General features: G+C 59.3%; 2 protein-coding genes across 3 annotated transcripts in view; both read right to left on the bottom strand.

Moving 5' to 3' along the window:
* Positions 1-3,822: 3,822 nt before the first annotated feature.
* Positions 3,823-4,161, bottom strand: UCN2 (urocortin 2). Its single transcript, XM_029241732.1, has one exon. The coding sequence runs from the start codon at positions 4,159-4,161 to the stop codon at positions 3,823-3,825; it is 339 nt and encodes a 112-aa protein (XP_029097565.1).
* A 1,278-nt stretch (positions 4,162-5,439) lies between these two features.
* Positions 5,440-24,249, bottom strand: part of COL7A1 (collagen type VII alpha 1 chain) — a 31,874-nt gene continuing 13,064 nt past the window's right edge. Inside the window, exons 45-119 of one of the 2 annotated variants that reach the window (XM_029243631.1) lie at positions 24,071-24,115; positions 23,954-23,989; positions 23,800-23,832; positions 23,417-23,449; positions 23,192-23,245; positions 23,056-23,115; positions 22,925-22,960; positions 22,747-22,827; positions 22,611-22,646; positions 22,369-22,413; positions 22,058-22,129; positions 21,769-21,813; positions 21,471-21,497; positions 21,255-21,284; positions 21,044-21,124; positions 20,932-20,967; positions 20,821-20,856; positions 20,658-20,738; positions 20,365-20,400; positions 19,893-19,955; positions 19,585-19,629; positions 18,927-18,962; positions 18,819-18,854; positions 18,612-18,707; positions 18,468-18,503; positions 18,347-18,382; positions 18,183-18,230; positions 17,816-17,851; positions 17,562-17,684; positions 17,284-17,484; positions 17,159-17,194; positions 17,025-17,078; positions 16,773-16,841; positions 16,653-16,697; positions 16,475-16,537; positions 16,282-16,326; positions 15,920-15,955; positions 15,749-15,784; positions 15,557-15,601; positions 15,307-15,339; positions 15,167-15,229; positions 15,041-15,076; positions 14,881-14,961; positions 14,673-14,741; positions 14,495-14,530; positions 14,374-14,415; positions 14,174-14,218; positions 14,040-14,084; positions 13,475-13,510; positions 13,332-13,391; positions 13,083-13,190; positions 12,832-12,903; positions 12,642-12,677; positions 12,366-12,425; positions 12,199-12,243; positions 11,932-11,967; positions 11,789-11,824; positions 11,658-11,714; positions 11,450-11,521; positions 10,821-10,892; positions 10,542-10,577; positions 10,172-10,252; positions 9,869-9,922; positions 9,727-9,780; positions 9,590-9,652; positions 8,494-8,556; positions 8,273-8,389; positions 8,011-8,088; positions 7,867-7,920; positions 7,648-7,696; positions 6,935-6,967; positions 6,700-6,786; positions 6,383-6,472; positions 6,097-6,300; positions 5,440-5,785 (exon numbers count right to left, since the gene is read on the bottom strand). In XM_029243631.1, the coding sequence (XP_029099464.1) occupies positions 5,760-5,785; positions 6,097-6,300; positions 6,383-6,472; positions 6,700-6,786; positions 6,935-6,967; positions 7,648-7,696; positions 7,867-7,920; positions 8,011-8,088; positions 8,273-8,389; positions 8,494-8,556; positions 9,590-9,652; positions 9,727-9,780; positions 9,869-9,922; positions 10,172-10,252; positions 10,542-10,577; positions 10,821-10,892; positions 11,450-11,521; positions 11,658-11,714; positions 11,789-11,824; positions 11,932-11,967; positions 12,199-12,243; positions 12,366-12,425; positions 12,642-12,677; positions 12,832-12,903; positions 13,083-13,190; positions 13,332-13,391; positions 13,475-13,510; positions 14,040-14,084; positions 14,174-14,218; positions 14,374-14,415; positions 14,495-14,530; positions 14,673-14,741; positions 14,881-14,961; positions 15,041-15,076; positions 15,167-15,229; positions 15,307-15,339; positions 15,557-15,601; positions 15,749-15,784; positions 15,920-15,955; positions 16,282-16,326; positions 16,475-16,537; positions 16,653-16,697; positions 16,773-16,841; positions 17,025-17,078; positions 17,159-17,194; positions 17,284-17,484; positions 17,562-17,684; positions 17,816-17,851; positions 18,183-18,230; positions 18,347-18,382; positions 18,468-18,503; positions 18,612-18,707; positions 18,819-18,854; positions 18,927-18,962; positions 19,585-19,629; positions 19,893-19,955; positions 20,365-20,400; positions 20,658-20,738; positions 20,821-20,856; positions 20,932-20,967; positions 21,044-21,124; positions 21,255-21,284; positions 21,471-21,497; positions 21,769-21,813; positions 22,058-22,129; positions 22,369-22,413; positions 22,611-22,646; positions 22,747-22,827; positions 22,925-22,960; positions 23,056-23,115; positions 23,192-23,245; positions 23,417-23,449; positions 23,800-23,832; positions 23,954-23,989; positions 24,071-24,115 (4,317 nt within the window). In that variant the 3' untranslated portion in view covers positions 5,440-5,759. The remainder of the gene's footprint in view (positions 5,786-6,096; positions 6,301-6,382; positions 6,473-6,699; positions 6,787-6,934; positions 6,968-7,647; positions 7,697-7,866; positions 7,921-8,010; positions 8,089-8,272; positions 8,390-8,493; positions 8,557-9,589; positions 9,653-9,726; positions 9,781-9,868; positions 9,923-10,171; positions 10,253-10,541; positions 10,578-10,820; positions 10,893-11,449; positions 11,522-11,657; positions 11,715-11,788; positions 11,825-11,931; positions 11,968-12,198; positions 12,244-12,365; positions 12,426-12,641; positions 12,678-12,831; positions 12,904-13,082; positions 13,191-13,331; positions 13,392-13,474; positions 13,511-14,039; positions 14,085-14,173; positions 14,219-14,373; positions 14,416-14,494; positions 14,531-14,672; positions 14,742-14,880; positions 14,962-15,040; positions 15,077-15,166; positions 15,230-15,306; positions 15,340-15,556; positions 15,602-15,748; positions 15,785-15,919; positions 15,956-16,281; positions 16,327-16,474; positions 16,538-16,652; positions 16,698-16,772; positions 16,842-17,024; positions 17,079-17,158; positions 17,195-17,283; positions 17,485-17,561; positions 17,685-17,815; positions 17,852-18,182; positions 18,231-18,346; positions 18,383-18,467; positions 18,504-18,611; positions 18,708-18,818; positions 18,855-18,926; positions 18,963-19,584; positions 19,630-19,892; positions 19,956-20,364; positions 20,401-20,657; positions 20,739-20,820; positions 20,857-20,931; positions 20,968-21,043; positions 21,125-21,254; positions 21,285-21,470; positions 21,498-21,768; positions 21,814-22,057; positions 22,130-22,368; positions 22,414-22,610; positions 22,647-22,746; positions 22,828-22,924; positions 22,961-23,055; positions 23,116-23,191; positions 23,246-23,416; positions 23,450-23,799; positions 23,833-23,953; positions 23,990-24,070; positions 24,116-24,249) is intronic. The other variant, XM_029243632.1, reaches the window with a different exon arrangement.

Genomic DNA, 24,249 nt, shown 5'->3' on the forward strand with positions numbered 1-24,249 from the left:
ATGTCTTGCCCACTTCACAGGAAATGAAGGTTAAGGAGGTCCACGTGCTAGAAGCCCACGCAGAACTTCCCTGGAAGCAGCTCAAGCTGCCTCCCCAGGAAATGCCCTGCCTCAGACAGAGTCGACCACTTCCTCCTTCTTCAACCTCCCTCTTCAGTGTCCACCGTCCACGTCCTTCCGCACCTCATGCCCAGCAGCTGGCACACCCATAGGCAGCTCCTGATGAGCAGGATGCCCCTAGTGACCTTCCACCCACTTCCTACTTCTCCAAAGCCACTCATTCTGTTCCTGACAAGTCAGCCCTCCTGTCTGTCTCCTGGCCACTACCAAGGCCATCCTGGGGCCACCCTAGCCTCAGAGACCTTGTCACCACATACCCACACCCTGTCCAACCCCCAGCAGTCATTGCAAAGTCTACCTCATCTAACATCCACAGACACCCTGCACCTTCTCAGGCCTGCCATTCTCTCCAACCCTCTCGGAATGTTAGTCAAAGGCTGGGGGTAGGGGACAGCCAGGGCAGGGCAGGAGGCCAGGGCCATGTCTGGGAAGCCATCCTCACCTCCAGAAGTCTGAGTCTGGCTTCCCAGGAAAATCAGTGGCTCTGTACCTCCCACTCTTCCTGTCTGACCCTGGGCTGACCCAGACATACCTTCCCAAGTCTCTTTATCCAGTGTGAGGCCACATGTCAACAGCAGGAGGAGCCTGGAGCCCCTCCCCAAGGCCAGGGTCTACATCTGCTCTGAGGATACTCCTCTCCCATGGCCCCATTTCTCAGGTAGGAAATTGAGGAAGGGGAGAAGGGCCCAGTGTCACCGAACCGCCAGCCCACAGTGCAGGATGGACTCAGCTCAGCTCCCAGCCCTTCAGAACCTCACCTCCCACACCTTGTACTATAACCACACATCCCACCTCCACACTTGCACTCTTGCATGTTCCCTCCATTGAAATGCTCTCCTGACTTTCTGCTCCCTCAGCGCCAATATGTCCAATAGAATAACTGGCCCTCATGGCTTTCCCTCCTTCGGGCCATCCCAGAGTGAGCCAGCTCTCCTGGCCCAAGGGTGGGAGGTGTACTAGGATGTCATTGTGCACTTGTGTGTGAACACATCCTGCTCAGCTTTTCCTCGCCGTGAACCTGCCTGGCCTGGCTCCTGTGGTGCCCTCTGCACTGACCACTGGACCTCCTCCCAGTGTTCCAGACTACAAGCTGTGGGGTGTCCTCAGTCTTCAGTCCTCAATGCTCAAACTCTTCCCAGTCCACGTATCTGCTGGCCAGACCTGGCCAAACCGACAGCCACCCTGTGCAGCATATGGGCCCAGGGACCTCAGTGCATCCCACACAGACCCACACACCACTGCACGAAAGCATGGTATGCACACAGCCACTGGTGCACACACACTAACAGGCCCTGCACCCAGGCTGGTGCAGAGACAGGCCAGCTGCAGTGAGGCCTGCTGCTCTCTGCTGTCTTCCTTCCCCTTTATTCCCTCCTCCTCTCCCCTCTGCTGTCACTGGGACGTTGGGGAGTTCCTAGGAGTTCCAGCTTCCTCTGGCCATTTCTAGCCAAGGATCATCCTGTGTCTCCCTGGGTCCAGAGCTCACACAGGGTGTGAGGTTCCAACTTGGGGGTAGAGAGCCGTGTAACCGAGCAGCCCGTGAACCCTGGTCGGCACTTGCTGATTCCAGCCTGGCACAAGGCACACAGTAGGTGCTCAAAGTGACTCAGGACCAGCCAGAGCACACAGTAAGGTGCTCAGAGAGGTTCCTGACTGGGACAGAGCACACAGTAGGTGCTTAGAGCAGCTCAGGACCGGCACAAGGCACACAGTAGTTGCCCTAGAAATGCTGGTTTAAGGGCTAAAGTAACATCACATGAAAAACTTCCCAAATGAGCCTCTGGATATGACCCCTGAGGGGGGACCTGGATAAACATGACCCCTTGGAGGCCACCAAAGGGCAGAGCAGGAGGCCCCCTGGGAAGCTCCAGCTGACTGTCCCTCCCCCTGGGCTGGTGGAAGAAGCTATTTATAGTTCCCCCTTGGCCCAGCTCCTTCTCCCCGGCAAGACGCCAGTGTTCCCCCTCCTCCATGCCACTGACAGACTGATGCCCCTAAGAGCACCCCTATTCCTGGAGAGACCCCCAACACTCTCACATCCCTTCTAGCACCACCTCCACTTTGCCCAGGTCTTTTCCCAATCCCCCCACCCTGTCCACCCTGCCCCGTGCCTACCCTGTCTGCTGCTCCCTGACCAGGGGTCCGTCAAGGAGCTGCCTCCTTCCTTGCCTCTGTTCATCCTGCAACCAAACTGGCCTGGGCCGCCGCCCCCTGCAGCTCGGAGTCGGGCAGCCCCGCCCTCCAGGCTCCGGAGAGAGCCCAGCAGGCCGGGTGGCCCCGCCTCTCCAGCCCCGCCTTGGGCCCAACCCCCAGGGCTGCTGACAACTGTGAGATCTCCGTCAGTGACCCCGGCCCTGGGCAGCCACACTTCCGACAGTGCTATCTCTTTCTCCAGCCCTCGTCTCCAGCTGGAGTTGTCTACACTACCCAGAACACCTGCCTCATCTGCAGGCAAGCCTGACCACACTCTCCAGAAGGTCAGTCCCATCCCAGCACAGCAATGGAGTTGGGGTTCTGAGATTAGGCAAAATATACGCCCTGCACACCAAGGGACAGGTCAGTGAAATTGGGGCGGGAGGAGCGGGGAGAGGAGCAGCGTAGCCAGCTATGACTCCGCCCTCGTGTGTCACTGCCTGGGTGCACACGACTGTGTGATTCTTGTCTATCCCATTCTCCGGTCACTACATGTATTGAGCGCTTTCTGCGTGCCAGAACCTTCATGTACGTTACATCACTCAGTGCTCACAAGAAGCTTGGTGGCATCACTCTGCTTTACAGAGGAGAAAACAGGCTTGGAAAGGTGAGGAGGTTTGCTCAGGACAATTCGATGAAGGAGGGGCAGTTGGGCCAGAGCCCCAGCAGCCTGAGCTCCCTCTCCCCTGAGCCATGTGTGTCCAAGGGCAGAGGCTGTGTATGCAGGGGTGTGGGTAAGACAGTCCCTGGCTATGTGTTGAGCGTGCTTCATGTAGGTTTGGGGGACAAGCTCCTGTTCCTCCCAGCTCCCTCATATGGCCTCACCTTGCTCACACGTACTCACAGCTGTTAGATACACAGAGATGCAGCCACACATGCGTGCACACCCCCCCCCCACACACACACAGGGCAAGGCTGCCACGGCCACAGACCTCCCACGTACGACCATCTCACTCTGCCTAGAGATGCCCCTGATAGCCCCATCCATCTGGGGTGGGTGCTGTCTCATGCATGTGACCCTCCGCCAGCATTTCTCTGTGTGGTGACCCGTGGGAGGACAGGGCAGACCTGTGGGTCTGGTCTTAGGTGGGCTGGTCTCCGATGCAGTGATGGTCTCTTGTGTTGAGGTGCCTGAAAGTAGCATTACAGTGACCACATGTGATGGTGTCCAGATGCTCTGTGACTGGACACAAGTGGGACCCAGACATGATAAGACTCCACGCGGTAGTGACCTTCAATGGTAGTGTCCAAGCTGTCCAGACATACTGTAAGCCTGTGGGGCTCCTAGGAGTGGCAAGACTCCACTTGGCAACCTGACACAGCAACATCCAGGCTGTCCAGACACACTGTGACTCTGTGAGGCACTCTGATATGACACCACATGGCAGTGACCCCACGTGGCGGAGTCCTGATGCACCGTGCCCAGATGTAGCACCGTCCAGCTCTGCTGCTGCCTTGCAGGTCTCCCCATCCACACTGGCTCCATCATTGTGATCCTCTCCCTCAGGCTCAGCGGCGGCCAACATGGGCCAGGATGTGGGTACTGGCAGCAGCTTGCTCCCTCACTGCCCTGGCCCGGGCCTGCTCCAGTAAGATCCGCAGGAGGCAAAGGGGGACATCCAGCGAGAGGGTGATGCGGGGGCCACGGCGGAAGCCAGGGCCGGGGCGGCCCCAAGCAGTGGAGGGGCCTGTGGTGCTGGCTGAAAGGCTCTCCGAGGTCACAGGGCGGGGAGTAGCCTGGGGAAAGTTCTGAGGGAGAAGCTGGAAGCCTGGGATAGGGGTTGCTGGGACAAGCAGAGTCCTGCCCAATGTCAGGACCATCAGCACCAGCAGAGCCCACCTGCTCATCGTGTGGTCAGGCTGCGAGGAGAAAACAGGTTCAGGGCAGGGGCCCTGGTCAGCTATGGCCCATAGACAGAGACAGATGGGGAAAGCAGAGAGACAGAGAGCGGCCAGGCCAGGGACAGAGAGAGACAGAAACAGAGATGAAGGAACAAGAAGAGAGCCAGAGTGAGACACAGATAACAGACAGAGCCAGGCAGAGAAGGGGTCAGAGGGACAGAAAGAGTGAGAAAGTGAGTGAGAGAGACAGAGATATACAAAGTGATGGAGAAACCCAGAGACAGAGAGCCACAGGTACATCTAGATATGGATATATTTTATAGAGAGAGAGATGGGGGGGAGGGAGGAAGAACAAGAACAAGAAGAAGAAAGGGAGGGAGGGAGGAGAGAGGGAGAGGGAGAAAGAGATGGAAATGAATGAGAGGGAGGCGGAGCAAATGGAGAGTGGAAGAAAAAAGAGACAGAGGGCTTCCCTGGTGGCGCAGTGGTTGAGAGTCCGCCTGCCGATGCAGGGGACACGGGTTCATGCCCCGGTCTGGGAAGATCCCATGTGCCGCGGAGCGGCTGGGCCCATGAGCCATGGCCGCTGAGCCTGTGCATCCGGAGCCTGTGCTCTGCAGTGGGAGAGGCCACAACAGTGAGAGGCCCGCGTACCGCAAAAAACAAACAAACAAAAAAAAAGAGACAGAAACTGCCCCAGAGACAGTGTGATGGAAATAAGGACGCAAAGAGAGAGAAACACAGAGGGACCAAAGGGGAGCCTGAGGTCTGAGCGAGAAAGCTTGTAGTAGATCCAGGGCAAAGAAAGGCAGGAATGGGGGTCCTTGAGGCAGAGAAGCAGCCAGAGATCCCAGGGCACCTCAGGTTCAGAGACCTCCACTGACCCAAATCCCAGATCCATTCAACCCCAAAGGCCCTGCCCACCCCCCTTGACCCCAGTCCTACCAGTAGCAGCCTCCTCTAGGATAAGCTAGGGCCAGGCAGTGCTGTGCTGTGGTCTGCCTCTCTGCCCTCTTCAGGGCCCATTTATCTCCCTCAGCCCCTGGGCTGACAGCTGGGCCCTGTCTCCTGGCTTGAGGCAGCCCCCCACCTATGATTCATCCCCTCCTGGGGAGCAGTGAGGACATATCCTCGGCCCCTACCCTGTCTTGTTTCTGGGGACAAGTTGGAGACTGAGGGTCACAGGACAGTGACCACGGCTGGACAGAGGGACTCTGTACCCACTTGGGATGGTACTGCCCCCCTGACACCCACACCTCCCCAAACAGTCACAACAGGGGCCTTAAACAGCAGCTTTAATGCCCCCCAGAATCAGCACCATGTCATCACAGGCTTGGGTCAAGGGGCAGGTCAGATGCGGTCAGATTCAGTCACATCCGCTCACTGCCCACAGCCATCCCACACTGAGTCATCTGCCGGGGAGGCAGGAGCCACAGTGGGGGTTTGTCCACAGGGGGGAAGGCTAGACCCATGGAACAAGTCACTGAAATTAATGGACACGCTCATGCACGCTCACGTGCACGCAGGCCTCTAGCACCAAGGGGAGGGACAGCAGGGTCCAGCTGAGACACCGACTCCTCCAGGGGATGCTGAGCTTCAGCTCATCATCTGCCTAAGCTCCCGGCAGCACCTGCGTGGGGCAGGTTGGGTTCAGCCATCTGACCTTACCCATCCCATCAGCCACGGGGAATGGGGAAGATGGGGGCATAGGGTGTGGAGGCTCTGCCCGCAGAGCGGGATGCTCACTCAGGTCTTTAAGGGAGGGAGCACTGAAGGGGGCCACACTGGGGACTCCACATAGAGCTGGGGTTCTCTACTCGGCTCTTTGGTCTGGGGGGATTCTGTCCCAGGTCCCCCAGTCTGAGGGGACTTCTGACCCAGGACCCTGACCCTGGACATGATCTGGGTAGGCCCCTAATGGGATGGGAGGTACGCCCATACCTGTGCCCTGGCTCTGAGCCACCCGGGGCGGGCAGCGGCGCTCACAGGCCTCACGGGTCCCAAAACGGTTGGCATTCCCTCCGCAACCACCATAGACAAAGGGGTGACAGGCCTCCGTACCACCTGCCACAGCCCGATGATACCAGCGCAGGGTGTAGGCAGTACAGGAGCCCTCGTCCAGTGGAAGCGAGCAGGGGTCCGGGGCTGATGGAGGTCAGAGAGGTCAGCAGGGATGGGCTCTGTCTGCCCCTCCCCCAATCCCTCTGGGCCCAGCCCCCTTTCTCACCATCGCCATCCCAAGGAGCCTCAGGGTCCTGGTATTCCTCCACGGAATACTCAGAGTATTCGTACTCATCATCCTCAGGGGGCACCTGGCCTGCACGCATGGTGGCGAGTGCTGTGAGCAGGGCCCCAGCAGGGCCGGGTTCATGCTGCCCAACCCTGGCCCTTGGATGGGGTGGGCAGCACTGGTCTCCCACATGTACACAAGAGTGTTCCCTGAATGTGGACCCTACATGCGTGGCGTGGGACCTGCACACATGAGCAGCCCCGTGTGTGTCTGTTCTCCCACCCGACACGCCCCACGGCTCCAGCCGTCCTCACCTTCCTCCTCTGCATGGGAGACGCGGAGAATGGGCACGGCATGGAGCTGGGGGCCAGCGGTGTCTGCAGCGTAACTAGGGAGGGGTCCTAGAGCCAGAAGCAGGGGCACAGGGCCCTGGGGTCAGCATGGTGGCCACCCCAGCCAAGCCCCTGCTGCGAGGACCCAGGTGATGGGCACAGCAGGGCCTGTGGTGAGGAAAGTTCCGGGAGCAGAAAATACCAGAAAACTACTCACGTGATCCAGATGTGATAAACTGGCCCTGGCAGGCTGGAGGGGGCAGAGAGGGGGCAGCGAGAGAGACGATAACAGAGCAGGAGACAAAGATGGAAAGAGGCAGGGAGAGAGACGCACACGGGGGCAGAGACATACAGAGAGGGACAGCAGGAGAGAGTGACAGACAGGAGAGAGAGGAAGGGAAGCAGAGGCAGAGAGAGAGAAAGAGAAAGAAGGGAAGGGGAGAAGCAAACAGAGGGCGAGAGTGAAGTTGGGAACAGGCCAACAAAGGGCAAGAGAGAGAGGGAGAGACAGCCAGTCAGGAGCCGCAGGCATGGAGACAGAGGGAAAGCAGCCACAGAGAGAGGCGGAAGGAGACCAGCTTCACTCTCTGATGCCCCCCAGGGCCACCAGAGCCCTCCACCCACACCCTGGCTCCACGTCAGGCCCTGAGGAGCCGGCTCTGCTCACACCTCCAGCCCCTCCACACGCCACCATCCTGGGCACCCAGGAACACTATGAGTCCCTCCACCTCTGCCTGGGTCTCCATTTGGGGAAGTCCCGTCAGCATGTCTGTCCTGAAACACCTGTGTGCTTTTTGTATCCATCTGTCTCCACCCATCTCCTTGACTGCTTGCCCCTTGGAAGTTCTGGGGATGCTGCCTGCCCCTGTCTAGGGGTACGGGGATGGAGTGGGGTGGTACCCAAGAGACTGTGGGCTGAGCCCCACTCACCGCAATGCTGAATCATCTCTTGACGCACAAGGCCCCGAATGTCATCCTCCTAGGAGCCCAAGACCACAAGGGTCATGAAGAACCAATGGATCACAGAAGGACAAAGGGTACATGATGCAGGGATCATGGAGGGACAGCGCTGAGTCAGGGTCCAGGGTCCAGGGGGTCGGGGGTTGGGTGCAGGAGGCAGAGCCCACAACCCCCATACCCCACACTCACTGTCAGTGCAGCTTCTCCCTTCTCGCCGCGGGGCCCCACAGGTCCTGGCCGCCCCTATGTGCAATGGATAGGACCAGGCTGTGACCTCTGATCTCACGGACACCAGAGGTCACCCCAACCCCAAGCCTAGGAATCCCCACTCACCTGCTCCCCTCTCTCTCCTGGGGTTCCAGGGACCCCAGGGGCCCCCACCACACTCTCTCCAGGGGGACCTCGTTCACCCTGTCAGACAGGACCAAGTAAGCAGGGTCAGAGGCACTGGGGGTCAGAAGTAGGACAAACTGGGATCATAAGTTCAGAGGTTGGGGCAAAGATATTGGGGGAATGGGTTGCAGAGCTAGAGGTCAATGAGGTGTGAAGGGTCAGTGAGGCTCAGGGGTCTGGAATCAGAGTCAGGGCCCCTCACCTTCTGGCCCTGAAGTCCTTCAGGGCCTTTGGGGCCAATACTGCCAGGTGGCCCGGGAGGACCACTAGAGCCATCACTGCCCCTGGGACCTGGGAAGCCCCCAATTCCTGGAGGCCCCTGAGGAGAGATAGGTCAGGGTCAGTGATGAGAACTTCCAAAGATGGACCCACTTCCAGAGAGTACAATCTCCTCAATTCACCGTGACCTTAGCCTCAACTTACCCGCTCCCCTTTCTCGCCCTGGTCACCCTTGGGTCCTGGCTGCCCATCAAAACCGCGGTCACCCTGGGAACAGAAAGAAGCATGAGAGTCCCTCTGCCTTGGCCTACCTCAGCTCAACCCCCATAAGCCCCCAGGCCCAATGGCCATAACCTCAAGTACCTGTGGCCCTACCAGTCGAAGACCCTCAATCTGCCATGATCCCCATGACCCTGACCCCACTGTGATGCCCCTTGCCCTGACTCCACCTTTTTCCCCTACACTGACACTCCAGCCTCCCCACTGACCTCCACCCACTGTAACCCCTTAGCCCTGAGGCATGTGCTGCTCCACCTCCCATCCCTTAATCCTAAACGTGCATTGTGGGGACTTCCTTGGCAGTCCAGTGGTTAAGACTCCACGCTTCGGAATTTCCCTGGTGGTCCAGTGGTAAAGGATCCGCCTTATGATGCAGGGGACGTGGGTTTGATCCCTTGTCAGGGAACTAAGATCCCACATGCTGCGGGGCAACTAAGCCCATGCGCCACAACTACTGAGCTTGCGCGCCTCAACTAGAGAGACTGCATGCCACAAACTACAGAGCCCACGCGCTCTGGAACCCGTACACCACAACTACAGAGCCCACGCGCCCTGGAGCCTGCGTGCCACAACTAGAGAAGAGAAAACCCGCATGGCACAGCTAGAGAGAAACCCGTGCGCCGCAACGAAGAGCCTGCACACTGCAACGAAAGATCCCGCGTGCCTCAATGAAGATCCCACGTGCCGCAACTAAGACCCGACGCAGCCAAAGAGAAATAAAAATAAAATAAAGAAATAATAAATCAATCTTAAAAAAAAAAAAAAAGACTCTGCGCTGCCACTGAGGGGCACGGATTCAATCCTTGGTCGGGGAACTAAGATCCCGCGTGCCACACGGTGCGGCCAAAGAAAAAATAAAAAAGCACATTGTGACCCCAACCCACCCTGAAACCTTAAGACCAGCCCCACTCCACCCCCCAATGTCCCAACCTTTCACGACCCAAAACCTTCACGACCCAACCATGCCCTTCCCTGCCCAATCCTAAACCCCCAATGTCCACTGTTGAGAGAGACCCCATACCTTGGGACCGATCAGGCCCTCCTTCCCAGGGGCCCCTGACTGGCCTGGAACACCCGGCTCCCCCTGGAGAAGAGAAGACATTAGCTAGGCCCTGGCCCACCCATCCACTCCTCATTCTGGGGGTGCCCCACTCTCACCAACTCTCCTTTGCGTCCTGCCAGCCCTGGGCGGCCCGGGGGACCAGCTTCTCCCTGCAGGGATCAGGTGGAGGGATCAGCCTTAGGCCCCAGGCCTCACAGCCCCCCACATCCCCACGCATATGCCCCATCACCCCTGTACCTTATCTCCCTTCTCTCCATCAAGGCCACAGGCTCCCTTAACCCCCCGTTCGCCCTGCGGGAGAAAAGAAGTGAAAAATGACTTCCAGATACCTCACCCTGTAACCCCTTGACACTGAAACTACTCTCCAAACTGGCCTTAGATACTCCAACCTCTGACCTTCCAACCTCTAACCTAACACCTCACATTCAACCCCAGATACCTCCACATCTGACCCCAAATACCTGACCTCTGACCCCAGATACCTCACCCTCCAACATCAGGTCCTCCTGATTAGGGGGAAAAAAGCAGTCCCCTTCTCACCTTGAGGCCCCGGGGACCCATGAAGCCAACATCTCCTTTGTCTCCTCGGACACCAGGGGCTCCGTCTTTTCCTCGGGATCCCTGGGGGGAAAGGGGTCAAGGTGAGGCCAGGGGAGGTCAGTGAGGGATCAAAGGGAATCACTTTGGATGTAATGGACAAGGAACACCATAGGGGTGAGAATCATCATTAGGGGCCAGAGCCACTGGAAGGGCAGGGTTTTCCATGGGGATGAGGGTCACCATGGGCAGGGGTCACTATGTGGGTGGAACCATCATGGGGGCTACTGTGAAGGTAGGGTCCCTGGACAACATGAGAGTACTGGTTCACTGTAAGGTCAAAGGCCACTACATGGGCGTGGGGGCATCTTACCGGCTCACCAGGGATCCCTGCAGCACCAGGCTCACCCTGTGGGAAACACAGATGGGGGAGGGCAGCCCTTCAGTGTGACTGTCCCCTATACTGGCCTGTCTGCTGCCCATGCAGCCACTCGGTGACTGCAGCCAGGGCCCAGGCTGCACAAGGAGCCCGTGTGAGCACATATGGGGCCAACAGCGAGGGAGGTAGGAAACCCTCCAATGCTCAGAGGACACCCCTGGGACAGGGGTGTGTGATGCATGGCTCTGGGTCTGTACCTGGGGCGGGACTTGCCTTGGGTCCTGTGAGTCCACGCACTCCCAGCAACCCGGCTGCGCCCTTGTCTCCAGGCTGTCCCTTGGCGCCCTGTGGGAGTGACCAGGAGAGGGACACAATCAGGACCAGACCAGGCTGCATGCTCAGAGAATGACTGGAACCTGCTGGCTGAGGTGGAGCTGGCCAGTGCTGCTCCCACGCACTTCCCCATGGTCCCTTCCCTTCCAGCCCACGCCCCAGCAGGGTGGAGCTGGGGACTGTGGCTCGTGGGGTGGCTCATTTCTCACCCCAGGACCCCCAGATTCCTGCCACTCCTCTTACCACTGGGCCCCTACCCTTACCCCTACCTGGAGTACCCCTAACAGCTAAGGAGCCCCCTTCCCATTCCCACAGGCACTCTCATAGAGCCACAGTCCACACACACCCCTTCTCACCTCCTATCCAGGCCCTTGGGCCCCCCCCATAGAGCCCCCATCCTCTCAGCCACCCCACAGAGTTGCTACAGCTGACAGAACCCCCTCCCCTCTGACCCCCAGAAAGCCCCCTCCCATCCTCCCCTCCTGTCCTCACAGACCCTCCATGGAGCCCCCAGCCTGTAGGACCCCCCTCCTCACCCTGTATAGAATATCCCAACCTCATCCCCATACCTTTTCTCCAGGGTCCCCACTGTCTCCCCGAGGTCCTTTGTCACCATCTATGCCCCGAGGCCCTCGTTCACCCTGGGTCAGGGTCAGAAATCAGGGTCAGGGGCTAAAAGTCCCTTACCCTCTGAGGGTTTGAGCTCTCAGATCCCCTGGCCCAGCCCACACAGAAGCCCCTCCCACACCCATCTGCACATGGACCAGACCCACTCACCATGTCCCCCTTGGCACCTCGTGGCCCCGGAGGCCCCATAATCACAGCTGAGTCACCCTGAGTGGACAGGGGGCAGTCAGAGGAGTCAGGAGCACCCTTAGTCCCCTGCCCTCCCCCATGCACACACTCACCTTGTCACCCTTTAGCCCTGAGGTTCCAGTGTCACCCTATTGGGTGGAAGAGTGTGAGTCTCACCCAAATAGAGAAGCCCCAAATCCTGAGTTGCAAGATCCATCCCCACCCACACTCCGGGACCTCTTCCCCATATCCTTACCTTCTCCCCACGCTCCCCCCGGCTGCCTGGGGGACCCTGTATGAGAGAAGAAAATAGTGAGCTAAGGGAATTTGTGGGGACTACTGGGGAGACAGGTCAGGGGGCAGGGGAGGACCGGGGGGCCCAGGTGAATGAGGGAGACAAAGGACCAGAGAGTAGCCAAGGAGAACCAGAGGGCTGCAGAAGGCTGCAGAGTGTCACAAGGGCACAGAGGGCACAGACAGGGGACTGAGTCACACCACTGGCTCTTTCCCCAGGGAGACCCACCACGAGTCCTCGGGGTCCCTCCAGGCCGGGGCGGCCATCTTCACCCTGGTTGGTGACAATAGATTCAGTGACTCGGTAAGTTGGAAATCAGAGGCGAGAACTGTGATGAAGGGAGTCCCAGGGTGGCTCCCTGGAATGGCCATGGCTGCAGAGCAGGACATACGTACCCGGACACCCGGCTCCCCACGCTCGCCTCGGGCCCCAGGCGGCCCTGCTCCAGTGTCTCCCTGGAGATCAACAGGACACCAGGGATCAGTGAGGGGAATTGGTGGAGGACAGAGGGTCATGGGAGGTCGGTGGAGGTTGGAGGGAGTGACAGGGGTCAGTGGAGATTGGAGAAGGTGACAGGGGTCAGTGGAGATTAGAGGGGGTGACAGGGGTTAGTGGAAGCTGGAGGGGGTGACAGGGGTGCAAGAGAGAGCCAGCAGCATTGTCCCATCTACCTTGTCTCCTTTGAGTCCAGGGGCCCCAGGCGCTCCCTGTGGGCAGAGTGAGGTGAGGCTTCTGTGCCCCTCAAAGGTACACACACATCTAGCCACACAGTGTGGCACAGTCCCCAGCCTAAGTCCCCACATGGACAGACTCCAACACACAGCAGTCAGAGACATGGGGCATTGGGGCACTTCTACTCACCACTAGCCCAAGGGGTCCACGTGGCCCCAAGGGACCTGGGGCTCCCTCTCTCCCTGGGGGGCCTGCCAGACCCTATAGTGAAAATGAGGTAAGAGAGGCGAAGGGTGACTTGGGAACCTTCCTCCCGTGCTGTCCCCACAAAACCAGGAGCCCCCTCGGCAGGGTTGGGCCCCCTTCTCCTCCTCACCCAGTACCAGATTCAGAGGTCCTCAAGTCACCAAGTCCCCATGTGCAGCCCTCAGCACACTTACCCGCTCTCCACTGGGGCCCGGCTGACCCATCTCTCCTCGAGGGCCTGTCTGACCGGGGAACCCCACAATACCAGGAGCACCACGGGTGCCGGGGGGGCCCAAGTCTCCCTGGAACAAAAATAGCAAAGGGAGGAATGGCTCCAGCAGGACCCCTTCCCAGGACTAGCCCCAGGATACCCTCTTTCTCCCACCTCCAGGCCCCCCGCCCCACCTGCTGCCCCCACTACTAGTGATGGGGCATTGTTTTACCTTTAGACCTGGAGGACCAATTGGCCCAGGGGGCCCCTGGACCCCAACTCCTGGGTCACCCTTCAAGGGAAAGAAGAGTCAGATCAGGCTCAGGGAGTCTCAGGACCATGACCCCCAGCAGGGATGCTTTAGGGCACACATACCTTGTGACCTTTGAGTCCTGGAGCCCCTTTCTGACCCTAAAACAAAGTAAACAGCATTTGAGAGTAGGAACATGAACCCAGAGCTCAGGTATGGCCCCAAAACATTCCCACGGGAGCTCAGAGGTGACCACGGACATTTGGCACCAAGGATGTGAGTGCAGGTATGTGGGAGTGCAGACAGGAGCAGGAACTCAGACATGTCCCATTCCAGGGAGCTTAGACATGACCACAGACATGAGCTCAGATACAGGAGCACAGACAGGGTGGGGAGAGGGGCAGCACCAATACATGACCAAGGAGAGGCCCACAAAAACTCCCATGTGTCCTGAGACCTGGGAGATCAGACAGGAGCACATGTGCTCAGACACAGGGAGGAACAGAAGACCTAGGACAGGCACGGGGAAGCCAGGAGGTGTGACCCCCGCATGCTCCCAGAGCAGGACCCTGAATGCTGGAATGTTCAGCCAGGCTCGGGTTCAGATGTGCCCACGCCCAGCAACGGTCCCTCACATCCGCAACTGCACTCCTCAACCCAGACTCAGACTCGCCCAGACCCCAGACTCACATCTTCACCAGGATCTCCAGGCTCCCCGGCACGGCCGGCTTCACCCTGCACAGAGAGGGTGGTGAGGGTGTCTAGCCACCCAACTGTACCCCTCCCTGCCCAATGCACAGGCCCCGCGGCCAGGCCCACCTCACCTTCTCGCCTCGCGGCCCCGGCAGTCCTCGGTCACCTTTGGCTCCCTGTGGATACAGGGGTCAGGAGGACACATGGGTGTCAGGGGCACAGACAGCTGAGACTCAAAGAGGGAGCTTGAGGCCCGGACCATGTGGGGCATATTATGGAAGGTGAGGGTCACAGGGGTGGAGGAACTATGCTGTGGAGGTTCCACACTCACCGGCTCTCCCACCAGGTCTTCAGCAAGGCCTCCAGGGGTGCCCTGATGAGGGAAAGGGGTCAGTGGGGCTCCTCAGCCCCTAACCCTTGTGCCCCCCAAACCAGGCCCCCCCCCCACTCACCTTCTCTCCCTTTGCTCCAGGGGGCCCGGCCACAGCCTGCAGGGAACTCCTGGTGAGTTGCCTCGCCTCCTGCCACCTCCCCATCCCCACCCCGCCGTCCATACGGAAGGGACAGACTAGGTTTGGGAGTGAGGCAGAGGAGCTGATGCAGAAGGTGGCGGTCAGGGTCAAAGATCACCTGTCCGGGGGTGCCCATGGGTCCAGGCTCTCCTTTAGGTCCGACAGGGCCAGGCAGACCTGGTGACCCCTATGGCAGAACGGTGGGTGGAACTCAGTGCCTCTCCACCCCCTGTCCCTACTGCCCAGCCCTCCTCTTCCTCCAGGCACACGGCGGCTGGCACAGGCCCCATCACATGCCCACAGCGAGCTCCCCTCAGAACACACACCGGCACGCCAGGGGCTCCTCTGTCTCCGTCCTTCCCACTGGCACCATCACGACCTGGCACTCCCGGCTTCCCCGTCTCCCCCTGAGAAGGGAGAGCTCTGTCAGGGGCCTGCCCCCTGACTCCTGATCCCCGGAGTCCAGCCCTGATCCCCAGGACTCACCACTTGTCCAGGCAAACCTGGTGCCCCCTGAGGACCCTGAAGGAAACAAGTCAGATGTGAGAGGGACATGGAGAGCACGGGACCCAGAGGGCAGGGACATGCTATCTCTGCAGGGGCCTCACTCACCACAAGGCCTGAGGTGCCAGGGGGGCCAGGAAGTCCCACAGCTCCAGTGGGTCCAGGCAGGCCCTGGAGGAAGAAAAAGTTCAGGGCAGTGCCAACCCCACCCAGCTCCCTGTGACTAACCCATGGGCTGGGTCACTCACCCGTCCTGGTGGTCCTGTCTCTCCGGGCTCCCCCTGCCAAAACCCCAGAGACCGCATGACCCCACAGATGAATGACAGGCCCTTCAGCCTCCATCCACAGCAAAGCCCACATGGACGGAGCACCTTGGTGCTCAGTCGCATTACAGGGCAGTGACATTCCCAGAGGTTGGCAGATGTTATCCTGGTGCAGACAGGCTGCTCCAAGCCACCACCTCCTTCCAGCCACACACCTACACAAGCCTATACTCACCTTCAGGCCAGAAGGTCCCTGGGGTCCCGCAGGGCCAGCAAGACCCTAGAAAAAAGTATCAAGGGCAGGAAACTGGGGTCAGAGTTATCCACCTGGACTCATGGACTAACACAAACAAGTTATCCAACTGAGTCATCAGTGGGGACTGATGCCTGTCCCACCCCCACTAGGCAGTGCTTCCCCATCACTCACCGGGGCACCAGGTGGTCCAGGGTCTCCATGGCCACCCTGTTGGAGAGAGAAAGAGCCAGACGAGTGGGAGCCAATCCCACCCTCCCAGGGAAACTGAGGCAGTACTGCCCATTGTAGGGGTTACCCACTGTAGGATGGGAGCAGGAGGGAGCGGGATTCTGGGATACTCACCATTGGGCCAGGGGTCCCCCTTGGACCTTGCAGACCCTGGATAGAGAAGGGGGCTTCTGAGCCTCAGTCTGGCCTCACTTGGGCCTGTTCCTGCCCTCTGGAGACCTTTGCCTGGGGGCCCCACTTCTGCACCTCTACCCCTCCCAGGCACAAATCACCCCATACCCACAGACTGCTCCACATAGACAATACACATGGGCCTGTACAGGTACACAGCTATCATGCATCTGCACTCAGACCTGGGCACCCAGTCACCACACCCCGGCACCGATCACTGGTGACACGTGCATACGGCGGCCAGCACACAGCAAAGGGTAGCTGTCCCCCAGAATCTCGGCCATGCTGTTCCTGTCATCACTCACCGGCTTCCCCTCAGGCCCAGCCACGCCACGCTCTCCTGGTAGACCCTAGAGAGAACACATTTAAGGCCACACTGTCCTTGTTCCCCATCCCAGCTTCCCCCTAGACAGCCCCAGGCAGAGCAGACTCCAGCCCGGACAACACAAGTGAGAGCCGTGTACTTGTGCACCCATGGCCTGTGGGGCAAGGACTCACCGGGATGCCATTTTGACCCCTCTGTCCAGGCTCTCCCCAGTCTCCCTTGATGCCTGGCTCACCCTGCAAGCAGAGTGTCATGCCCTGAGCCCCCATCACTGCCAGGTGCCCACAGACATGCCACCCCCGCATGCCCTCCTGCAGGGGAGGGGAAACATGGTGGGGTGGGAGGCCTCACCCTGTCTCCTTTGGGGCCTTGGTTGCCGTCACTGCCTGGCTCCCCCTGTGGGGATGACATGTCAAGCCAGGCGCTGGCGCCATGGCAAGGGTGGCCCCCAGGTTGATACCACACACTGACCTTAGCACCCTTGAGTCCAGGGGGTCCTGGTTCTCTAGAGAGTCCAGAACCTGGCTCGTCCATGGCCACCTACAAGCACAAGGTCACAGGGGAGAGGTGTGTCTGTCACAGAGGCATGGAGGGGTCATCCCAGATCACAGGGTGCCAGAGGGTTGTAGGGTCAGAGTCACCACATGGAATTTCTGGGGCTCAAGCCAATGGTGGCCTCTTGGTGACAGCAGTCACAGGCTTGGGCAGAGCTGGGGTGATCACCTTGGGGCCAGGGGGGCCAGGGGGGCCAGGAAGGCCAGGAGGGCCGTCTCTGCCCTGCAGAAAAGAAGAAAATGGGTGGCCACCCCAACACAGCCCATAGGCAGTCCCGCCCAGTAAAGCCCCCTCCAGCTCACCTGTTCTCCACGTTCTCCTTTCTCTCCCCGCTCTCCCTGAAGTGCAAATCGAGGGTGGGGGTTATGCCCGTGGGGAGTCCAGCTCCTCCTGAGCCCACCTCCCCGGCCATCCCAGCCAGGCTCACCCTCTCTCCTGGTCTCCCTGCCTCTCCCACACTCCCAGCCGGGCCTGGGAGCCCAGGGATACCAGGCTTTCCAGGTTCCCCAGCAAGGCCGGGAGGTCCAGGGGGGCCCCTCTCCCCAAAGGCCAGGCCAGGTGGTCCCTGAGGGCCGGGGTCTCCACGATCTCCCTTCGGCCCGCGTTCTCCAGAAAAGCCAGTGGGGCCCTGGACGAACAGAAGAGTAAATGCTGGTGTCAGCCACACCCTCCACAGGACATGCCCCCTGAGCAGCCAACACACACCTCCTTGCCTGGTGGGCCCCGCTCTCCTGGGTCCCCCTTGGGGCCACGACGCCGTTCAGGCACAGGCAGGAAGCTGCCAGAGCTCTCTTCCCAGCTCTCCACGATCTCCCGCAGGGCGGACGTCTGAGTGACAGTGAGGGGTCAGAAGAGCAGGGCCATTACTGCAGCCTCCCACGCCTTGGCCTGGCCCCATGGGCATTACTTGTCCCGTGGGGTTCCCACCAGCCCCCATGCCCAGCCCCCAAACAACCTACCTTGATGCCAGTATTTTCCAGCAACCGCTCCACATTCTGGGGACACAAACTGGGTGAGGGGCTGCCCACAGAGGAGAAGGCCCCACACTGCCCCCCAAAACAGCCTCCCTACCCTCTTCCCCAGGCCTCTTGCCCAGAGGACCCTTTAGTCCTTGGTTGAGGTGGCTCGAGGTCACTGGAAGCCCCTCCCTGACATGTCCCCGTTGCCCAGGTTCCCCTCAGTGTAGGCTACAGGAATCCCAACAGGGCAGGGGGCTGAGCACACAGCACAGCTCCAGTGGGGCCTCACGGCAAGTGGAAGGGGACAGAGGTGGCCGCTACAGGCGTGCACATAACAGTCAAGGGCCAGGTCCCAGGCTTCACTCACCGCCGTGCTCCCAGGCTCTCCTCTCAGGCCACGCTCTCCTGGGAGGCCCTGGAGACACCAAGAGACAAGCCGCTGGACCCAGCTTGGGGTTGGGGCTGGGGGCATGTGCGCGCATGCGTGAGTGCTATGGCTACCGGGGCAAGTGAAAAAGATGGGGGCCTCACCTGTTCCCCTTTGGGTCCAGTCTCCCCACGGTCACCCTGAGAAAAAGAATGACCAGTGGTGAAAATGCCCCCACTCTGGGCAGCCCCTGACCATACCCCCACCCAGCATCTGCCCACTCACCTTGGAGCCCGAACCTCCTGGGACACCAGGGAAACCCTGAGATATGTCAGAACACAAAGAAGTCACCCAGGATCATGGCATCCCAGGGTGACAACATAATGGCCCCTGTTGCTCCCAAGTCCTGGAACTACCCTGGACACTCACCTGGCCAGGAGGGCCAACTTGCCCTGGGATGCCCGGGGGGCCCTGGAGTCCAGGGCTACCAGGAGCTCCTCGCTCACCCTTGGGGCCATCATGACCCTGTGGAGGATGCAGCCAGCATCAGGACCCTGAGACCCCAGAAAGGAGTGGAGCCACATATCTCAGGGTCAGGGTCAGGGGTCAGAGGTTGCAGAAGACTCCAACACTCACTTCTCTCCCAGGAGCGCCGGAATCTCCCTTCTCTCCCTAAGGAAGACAAGGGTGCTTCAGACATGGCCCCAATCTGAGCCAGAGCAGACTCCAAGTGAGGGGACTCACCTTCCTCCCATCTTCTCCAGGGTCCCCAGGTCCTCCCTGCGGGCAGAGGACTCACATCAGACCCAACAGAATTAAGAATTAAGAATTGTCTGTGTGTCTTGGTAACCGTCTGCAAGTCCTGTGTCTACCTCACTATGTGTGGCCGTATGTATATGAGTGACTGTGGACACAAATGCATATGTCGGTCTGTCCCCACATGTATCACACGTCAGAGCCTTGGATATGTGTCTCACCACACCTCCACAGAGGTACACGTGCAGCCCTGGGGCCAAGCCATAGCACGTGTATGGGTGGAAGTGTTTGTGTGTCAACATGTCTTCAGTATCCCTGAATGTGGGCTTCACACCTGTGTGTTGGCACCTCTCCATCTGTGTCTGAGGCTCTTTGCCTGTGCCCGTGGCTGTGGTTATTTTAGCTTGTGTTGGCCCATCCAGGCACAGGTCGGCACGTCCACTTAACCCACTGTGTCTGTGAGGCTGCCCGTGTGTGCACATGGACGTGTGCTTCAGGATGTATCTGTACGTGTGGGCTATGTACTCGGGTGTCGGCACGTGTCAGCATGTGTCTGTGTGTGTGCCCCATGTGTATGGCACATCTGAACCATGTCCATGTGCTAACATTTTTTGGAGGTTTCACTGTGTCTACCCTGGACACTCACGTTTTTCCCATTCAGGCCAGGCTTGCCATCCTTGCCTGGCTTTCCCTGTGGGAACAGATCATTGGTCAGAAGTCAGGGTTGGGGTGAGTAACGGGGCAAAAGGATACCACAAGGGGATTTCCCTGGTGCACAGTGGATAAGACTCCGAGCTCCCAATGCAGGGGGCCTGGGTTTGATCCCTGGTCAGGGAACTAGATCCCACATGCATGCCACAACTAAGGAGCCCGCCTGCTGCAACTAAGACCCCGTGCAACCAAATAAATAATTTTTTTTTATTTTTAAAAGGGTACAATGAAAGTGGGACTCACCGGTGCTCCAAGGGGACCAGAGGGGCCAGCGGGGCCCTGTTCTCCTCGAAGGCCAGGAAGTCCCTGGAAAAAGTCTTTGCTAGGATTGAGAGGGCCACTGATATATCTCATGGGGCACATCCATGGACTTGGAGAACCCCACTAAGAACCTCCTCCCGTGTAGAGTCCCCCCAGAATTGGGAGGAGCCATTGAGGTCCCGAGGCTGAGACCCGATAGGGTAGGGGGCCCCCTGCTGAAACTTCCAAGGGAAGAACCCTCAGGATTTGGGGGTCCTACTATAGCGCCCAAGGCAGAGAAGATCAGAAAGCAGGGCTCTGCTCAAACCTGCCTGCCAGGGACTGGGACCCTCCCAAGGACAGGGCTGGACCAACTCCCCCTACTCCCGCTGGTCCTGTGACTATGAAGACCGGGCTACACAGTTCATGCTGGACCCCTGAGCCGCCCTCCATCCTAATATCTCCCCTTACTTACGTCTCTCCCTGGGTCCCCAGCCTTGCCTATAGCACCCTGAGGAGAGACTCAAGTCAGGGAGTCCGCAGTGGTCATGGGGTCAGGGGCACTGCCCACTGACAGGGCCACTAGTTCCTGTGAACCCAAGGCCTGTCAGGCAGTAACATCCCCCACCCAGGCAGGGTACTAGGAGAAGACACAGATAACCCATCTGGCCCCAGAGCTCATCAAGACCCAGAAGACTCCAGTGAGTCTGGAGCCATACAAAGGGGCAAGGGAAGGGGCGTGACCAGGCAGTGACCGCCACGACTCACAGGCAGCCCAGGGGGACCAGGGGTTCCTGGTTTCCCATCCAGTCCACTGCGGCCATCCAGGCCAGGGGGGCCCCGGTCACCCTGAGGAAAACAGAATGGTAAGAGGCCTCGAAGGATGAGATGGATCTGAGAGCCCAGCCGGAAAACCTCCATGCCCTCTCACCTTTTCTCCTCCTGGGCCTCGAACACCTGGGTCCCCCTGAAGGGAACAAGGTCAGTGAGAGGTGAGGGCAAGATGGGAACTTAGGCTGATGGGGCAAAGTGTGTCACTCACCTGCGGGCCTGGGGGACCCCGAAGTCCACTGATGCCCTGAGGACAAGGGGAGGAAGAAATCAGAGCAGGCTCTCCCAGGCCCACATGTTCCCATGGGATAAGCCACACTCACTCTCTCCCCAGAAGCTCCAGGGGGGCCGGGGTCACCCTTGGGTCCTCGAGGACCCTCCTGTCCACGGTCCCCAGACTCTCCCTATGGTAGAGACAAACGTGTTGAGGGAATAGCACTCGGGCCACAGGCATGCCCGAGGCAGAACCTGTCATGGGGGTGCTGGGATGCTTTCTTATGCTCACAGCTTCACTCCACCCACGGAACATGATACCTTCTCTCTGACTCCAAGTCCCGTGTCCACCTGTGGAGGGAATGGCCAGTGAGAAGAATAGTTCAAGTAGGGGAAGAGGAGTTGGTGAGGATCAATAAAGACATCAGGGGGCAGTGTGGGAAGTGGGAGTCAGTGGAAGGGATGAAGGGATACCGTGTGGGGCTAACAGGGGCAGGTGAGGGAGATGACAGAGAATCAGACCCAGGCAACCCTTACCAGCCGTCCAGGGGGTCCTGGGGGACCCTAGGAAAGGAAAGAACTGTAGTCAACAGGAGCCCTGCGGCCCCACGGTATGGCTCAGGTTTGCCTCAAGCTCAGCTCTGCTCCCAGATTCCCTGCACCCCAGTGCCAAACCCCAGAAGCCAGGTCAGGCCTGGAGGTGGCCACCAGGGCTCCCGACCTTGACCTCCAGGCCCTTAATGGAGGTGCTGACCAGACTGAGCACCAGAACCCTGTATCCCTCCAGAGTCCAGAACAAGAGCACTACTGAGCCCAGAACACCAGCACTACTCACTGGCTCCCCACGGTCACCCTTTGGTCCAGATGGCCCAGGGCTCCCCTGCAGAAAGTCAGAGGGTCAGGGTCAGTGAGGAGAGGCAGCAGTTTGGGGGAGCTTTGGAAACACCCTAAGGATTCATGGGGATCCTGGTGGCCTTTGGGGGTTGTGATGAAGAGGTCAAAGGAAATGAGGACTCTGAGGGTTTAGCGCTGCAGGGTCGGGGTGGCAGGGTCAGAGGCTGGGAGCTGGATGGTTGGAGATTGAAGTTGAGGTTAGAGTTCAGGGATCAGAGGTCAGGACTCACGTTTCGTCCATCCTCTCCAGGATCTCCCTGGTCTCCCTTCTCACCCACAGGCCCCCGAGTTCCAGGTGCCCCCTGAGAAGAGTAGCTGGTGTGAGACAGACCCTCCCAGCATTTTGCAGATTCCCCCATGACCCCCATACTGCCCCAGTTCTCCATCACCCTGAAAACCATGTCAGAGTTCCCCATCACCACATGCCTCCCTCCAGACTCTCCCACCACCCTTTCTCCCCTCAGAGTTTCCCACAGCTTCATGCCCACCTCCTATAAGTTCTCTCATCACCCCCCCCTTACTTCTCCCCGCAAAGCCTCACCCGAAGGCCACGCTCGCCAGCTTTTCCAGGCAAACCTGGTTCACCCTGGTGGTGGAGAGAACGTCACATCAAACAGGTGAGTTAGGCTCAAACTAACTCAGGGAGTGGCGACAGAGAAGGGCCTGGGAACCAACTGGACCAGAGGCAGGGGGGTGGACTGGATAACCTGGTGGAGCCCCAGCCCCCCAGGGATCACAGTTCAAGGGTAAAGGATCAGAAACCACAGTGGGAAGGAATCTCACCGGGGGACCCTCGTCACCTTTCTCTCCAACTTCACCCTGTGAGACATGAGAGTCAGCCTTGGTCCCCAAACCCCCAGGGAGGCCAGCAGTACCTTACTCCCCATCCCCCAGCACTCCCCCAGTCCAGTCCTCTTACATCTCGTCCTCGGGGGCCGATGGGTCCTGGGGAACCAGGACGACCAGGGTCTCCCATCTCTCCGGGAGGCCCTGAGTCACCCTGTGGAGGAGGCAAGAGTGATGTAGCACGTATAGCCAGCCCTTGAGGGGAGGTGACCCCAGAAACCTTGATGTTACCCAAGGTCACAGGCACTCACCGGCGGTCCTGCTCTGCCAGTGAGGCCAATGGGACCCTGCAGGGCATAGGGAGGGAGGCACGACTTAGTTGGGGCTCCCAGGCACCACCTCATCTCCTTCTGTCACACTCCCCATCCCCACATTTACTCACCTGGACTCCAGGGTCTCCCTTGGGGCCAGGGTCTCCAGGAAGAACCAAGCCAGGTGGGCCCTGGGGGAGGAAGGATCAGAGGTCAGGGGACACAACCATCACCTGTCCTAACCCCTAAACACTTCCCCACACTTACCCGTTCCCCTTTGACTCCGGTAGCTCCTTTGGGCCCAGGGAGCCCTACGTCTCCCTGGAGGTGACAAAGACCATCAGCATCAGCCACAGGCTCCATGAACCCACCACCCAGCGATCATGCCACAACTGTCACGACCTCCAGGGGCCTCCAGGCAGGCCCCGAGGCAGGCCCTATGACCTTGATCTCAACCCTGTAACAGCTTCCCTTCACTCTTACCAGACTTACCTTCTCTCCTTTAGCTCCAGCACCCCCAGGTCCCTGAAAACAAACAGGACAGACACGGCTTGGCCCTGCCTAGGGATCACACTACGACAGGCTTGATTGGAGTTGGGGTTATATAGAATCAGAAGTCTCTGCCCAGAGGTCACAGGGTCACCGCTGGGAGCAGGGCAGGGGTTACACAGGGCTCACGACCTGTATGGTGGTCATGGGTTCACAGGATCACAGCCAGGAGTTGGAAGGCGTGTTACAGCATTAGAGTCACAGAGCTCTGAGCCAGTCCAGGGTCCCAAGGTTATGGGGTCACAGCCTGGAACGCTGGTTTTCAGGCGGGTCACACTGCTCAAGGGCCTGTGCGGTGATCGGAAACACACCCTCCCTTCACTCACCACTGCGGGGTCCCCAGGGCGACCAGGCTCCCCCTGTAGAGAAAGAATAGGGACAGGGATGGGTTAGGGACCCACCTAGGAACTCAAGGCCCCAGTATCCCACCTGCCACAATCCCTGGTATCGGGGGCACTTGACTCCCAGCCCATGACCCACCTTCTCTCCTCGGCGGCCAGTGGGTCCTGGTGGCCCCTGCACATGGAGAAAGCATGAGCCCAGGATGGGGAGGAACACATGAGAGCCCTACTCCTGATCCCACAGTCACATACTTACTTCAGGACCCTCAGGTCCAGGACGCCCAGCAACTCCTGGTGGACCCTGGGGAAGAGGAGCAGAAATGCTGACCCAGGTGGGTGGGGGCAGGGGGATTATGGCAGGTAAGGGCTAGAGGTTCAGGATGGGGGTCACAGAAGATCAGGATTTAGGTCAGCAGGGGTCAAACTCGGCAGGAA

This window comes from Monodon monoceros, unplaced genomic scaffold (assembly GCF_005190385.1).
Source record: "Monodon monoceros isolate NGI ecotype Baffin Bay Population unplaced genomic scaffold, NGI_Narwhal_1 Super_Scaffold_3, whole genome shotgun sequence".
NCBI classification, from domain to species: domain Eukaryota; kingdom Metazoa; phylum Chordata; class Mammalia; order Artiodactyla; family Monodontidae; genus Monodon; species Monodon monoceros.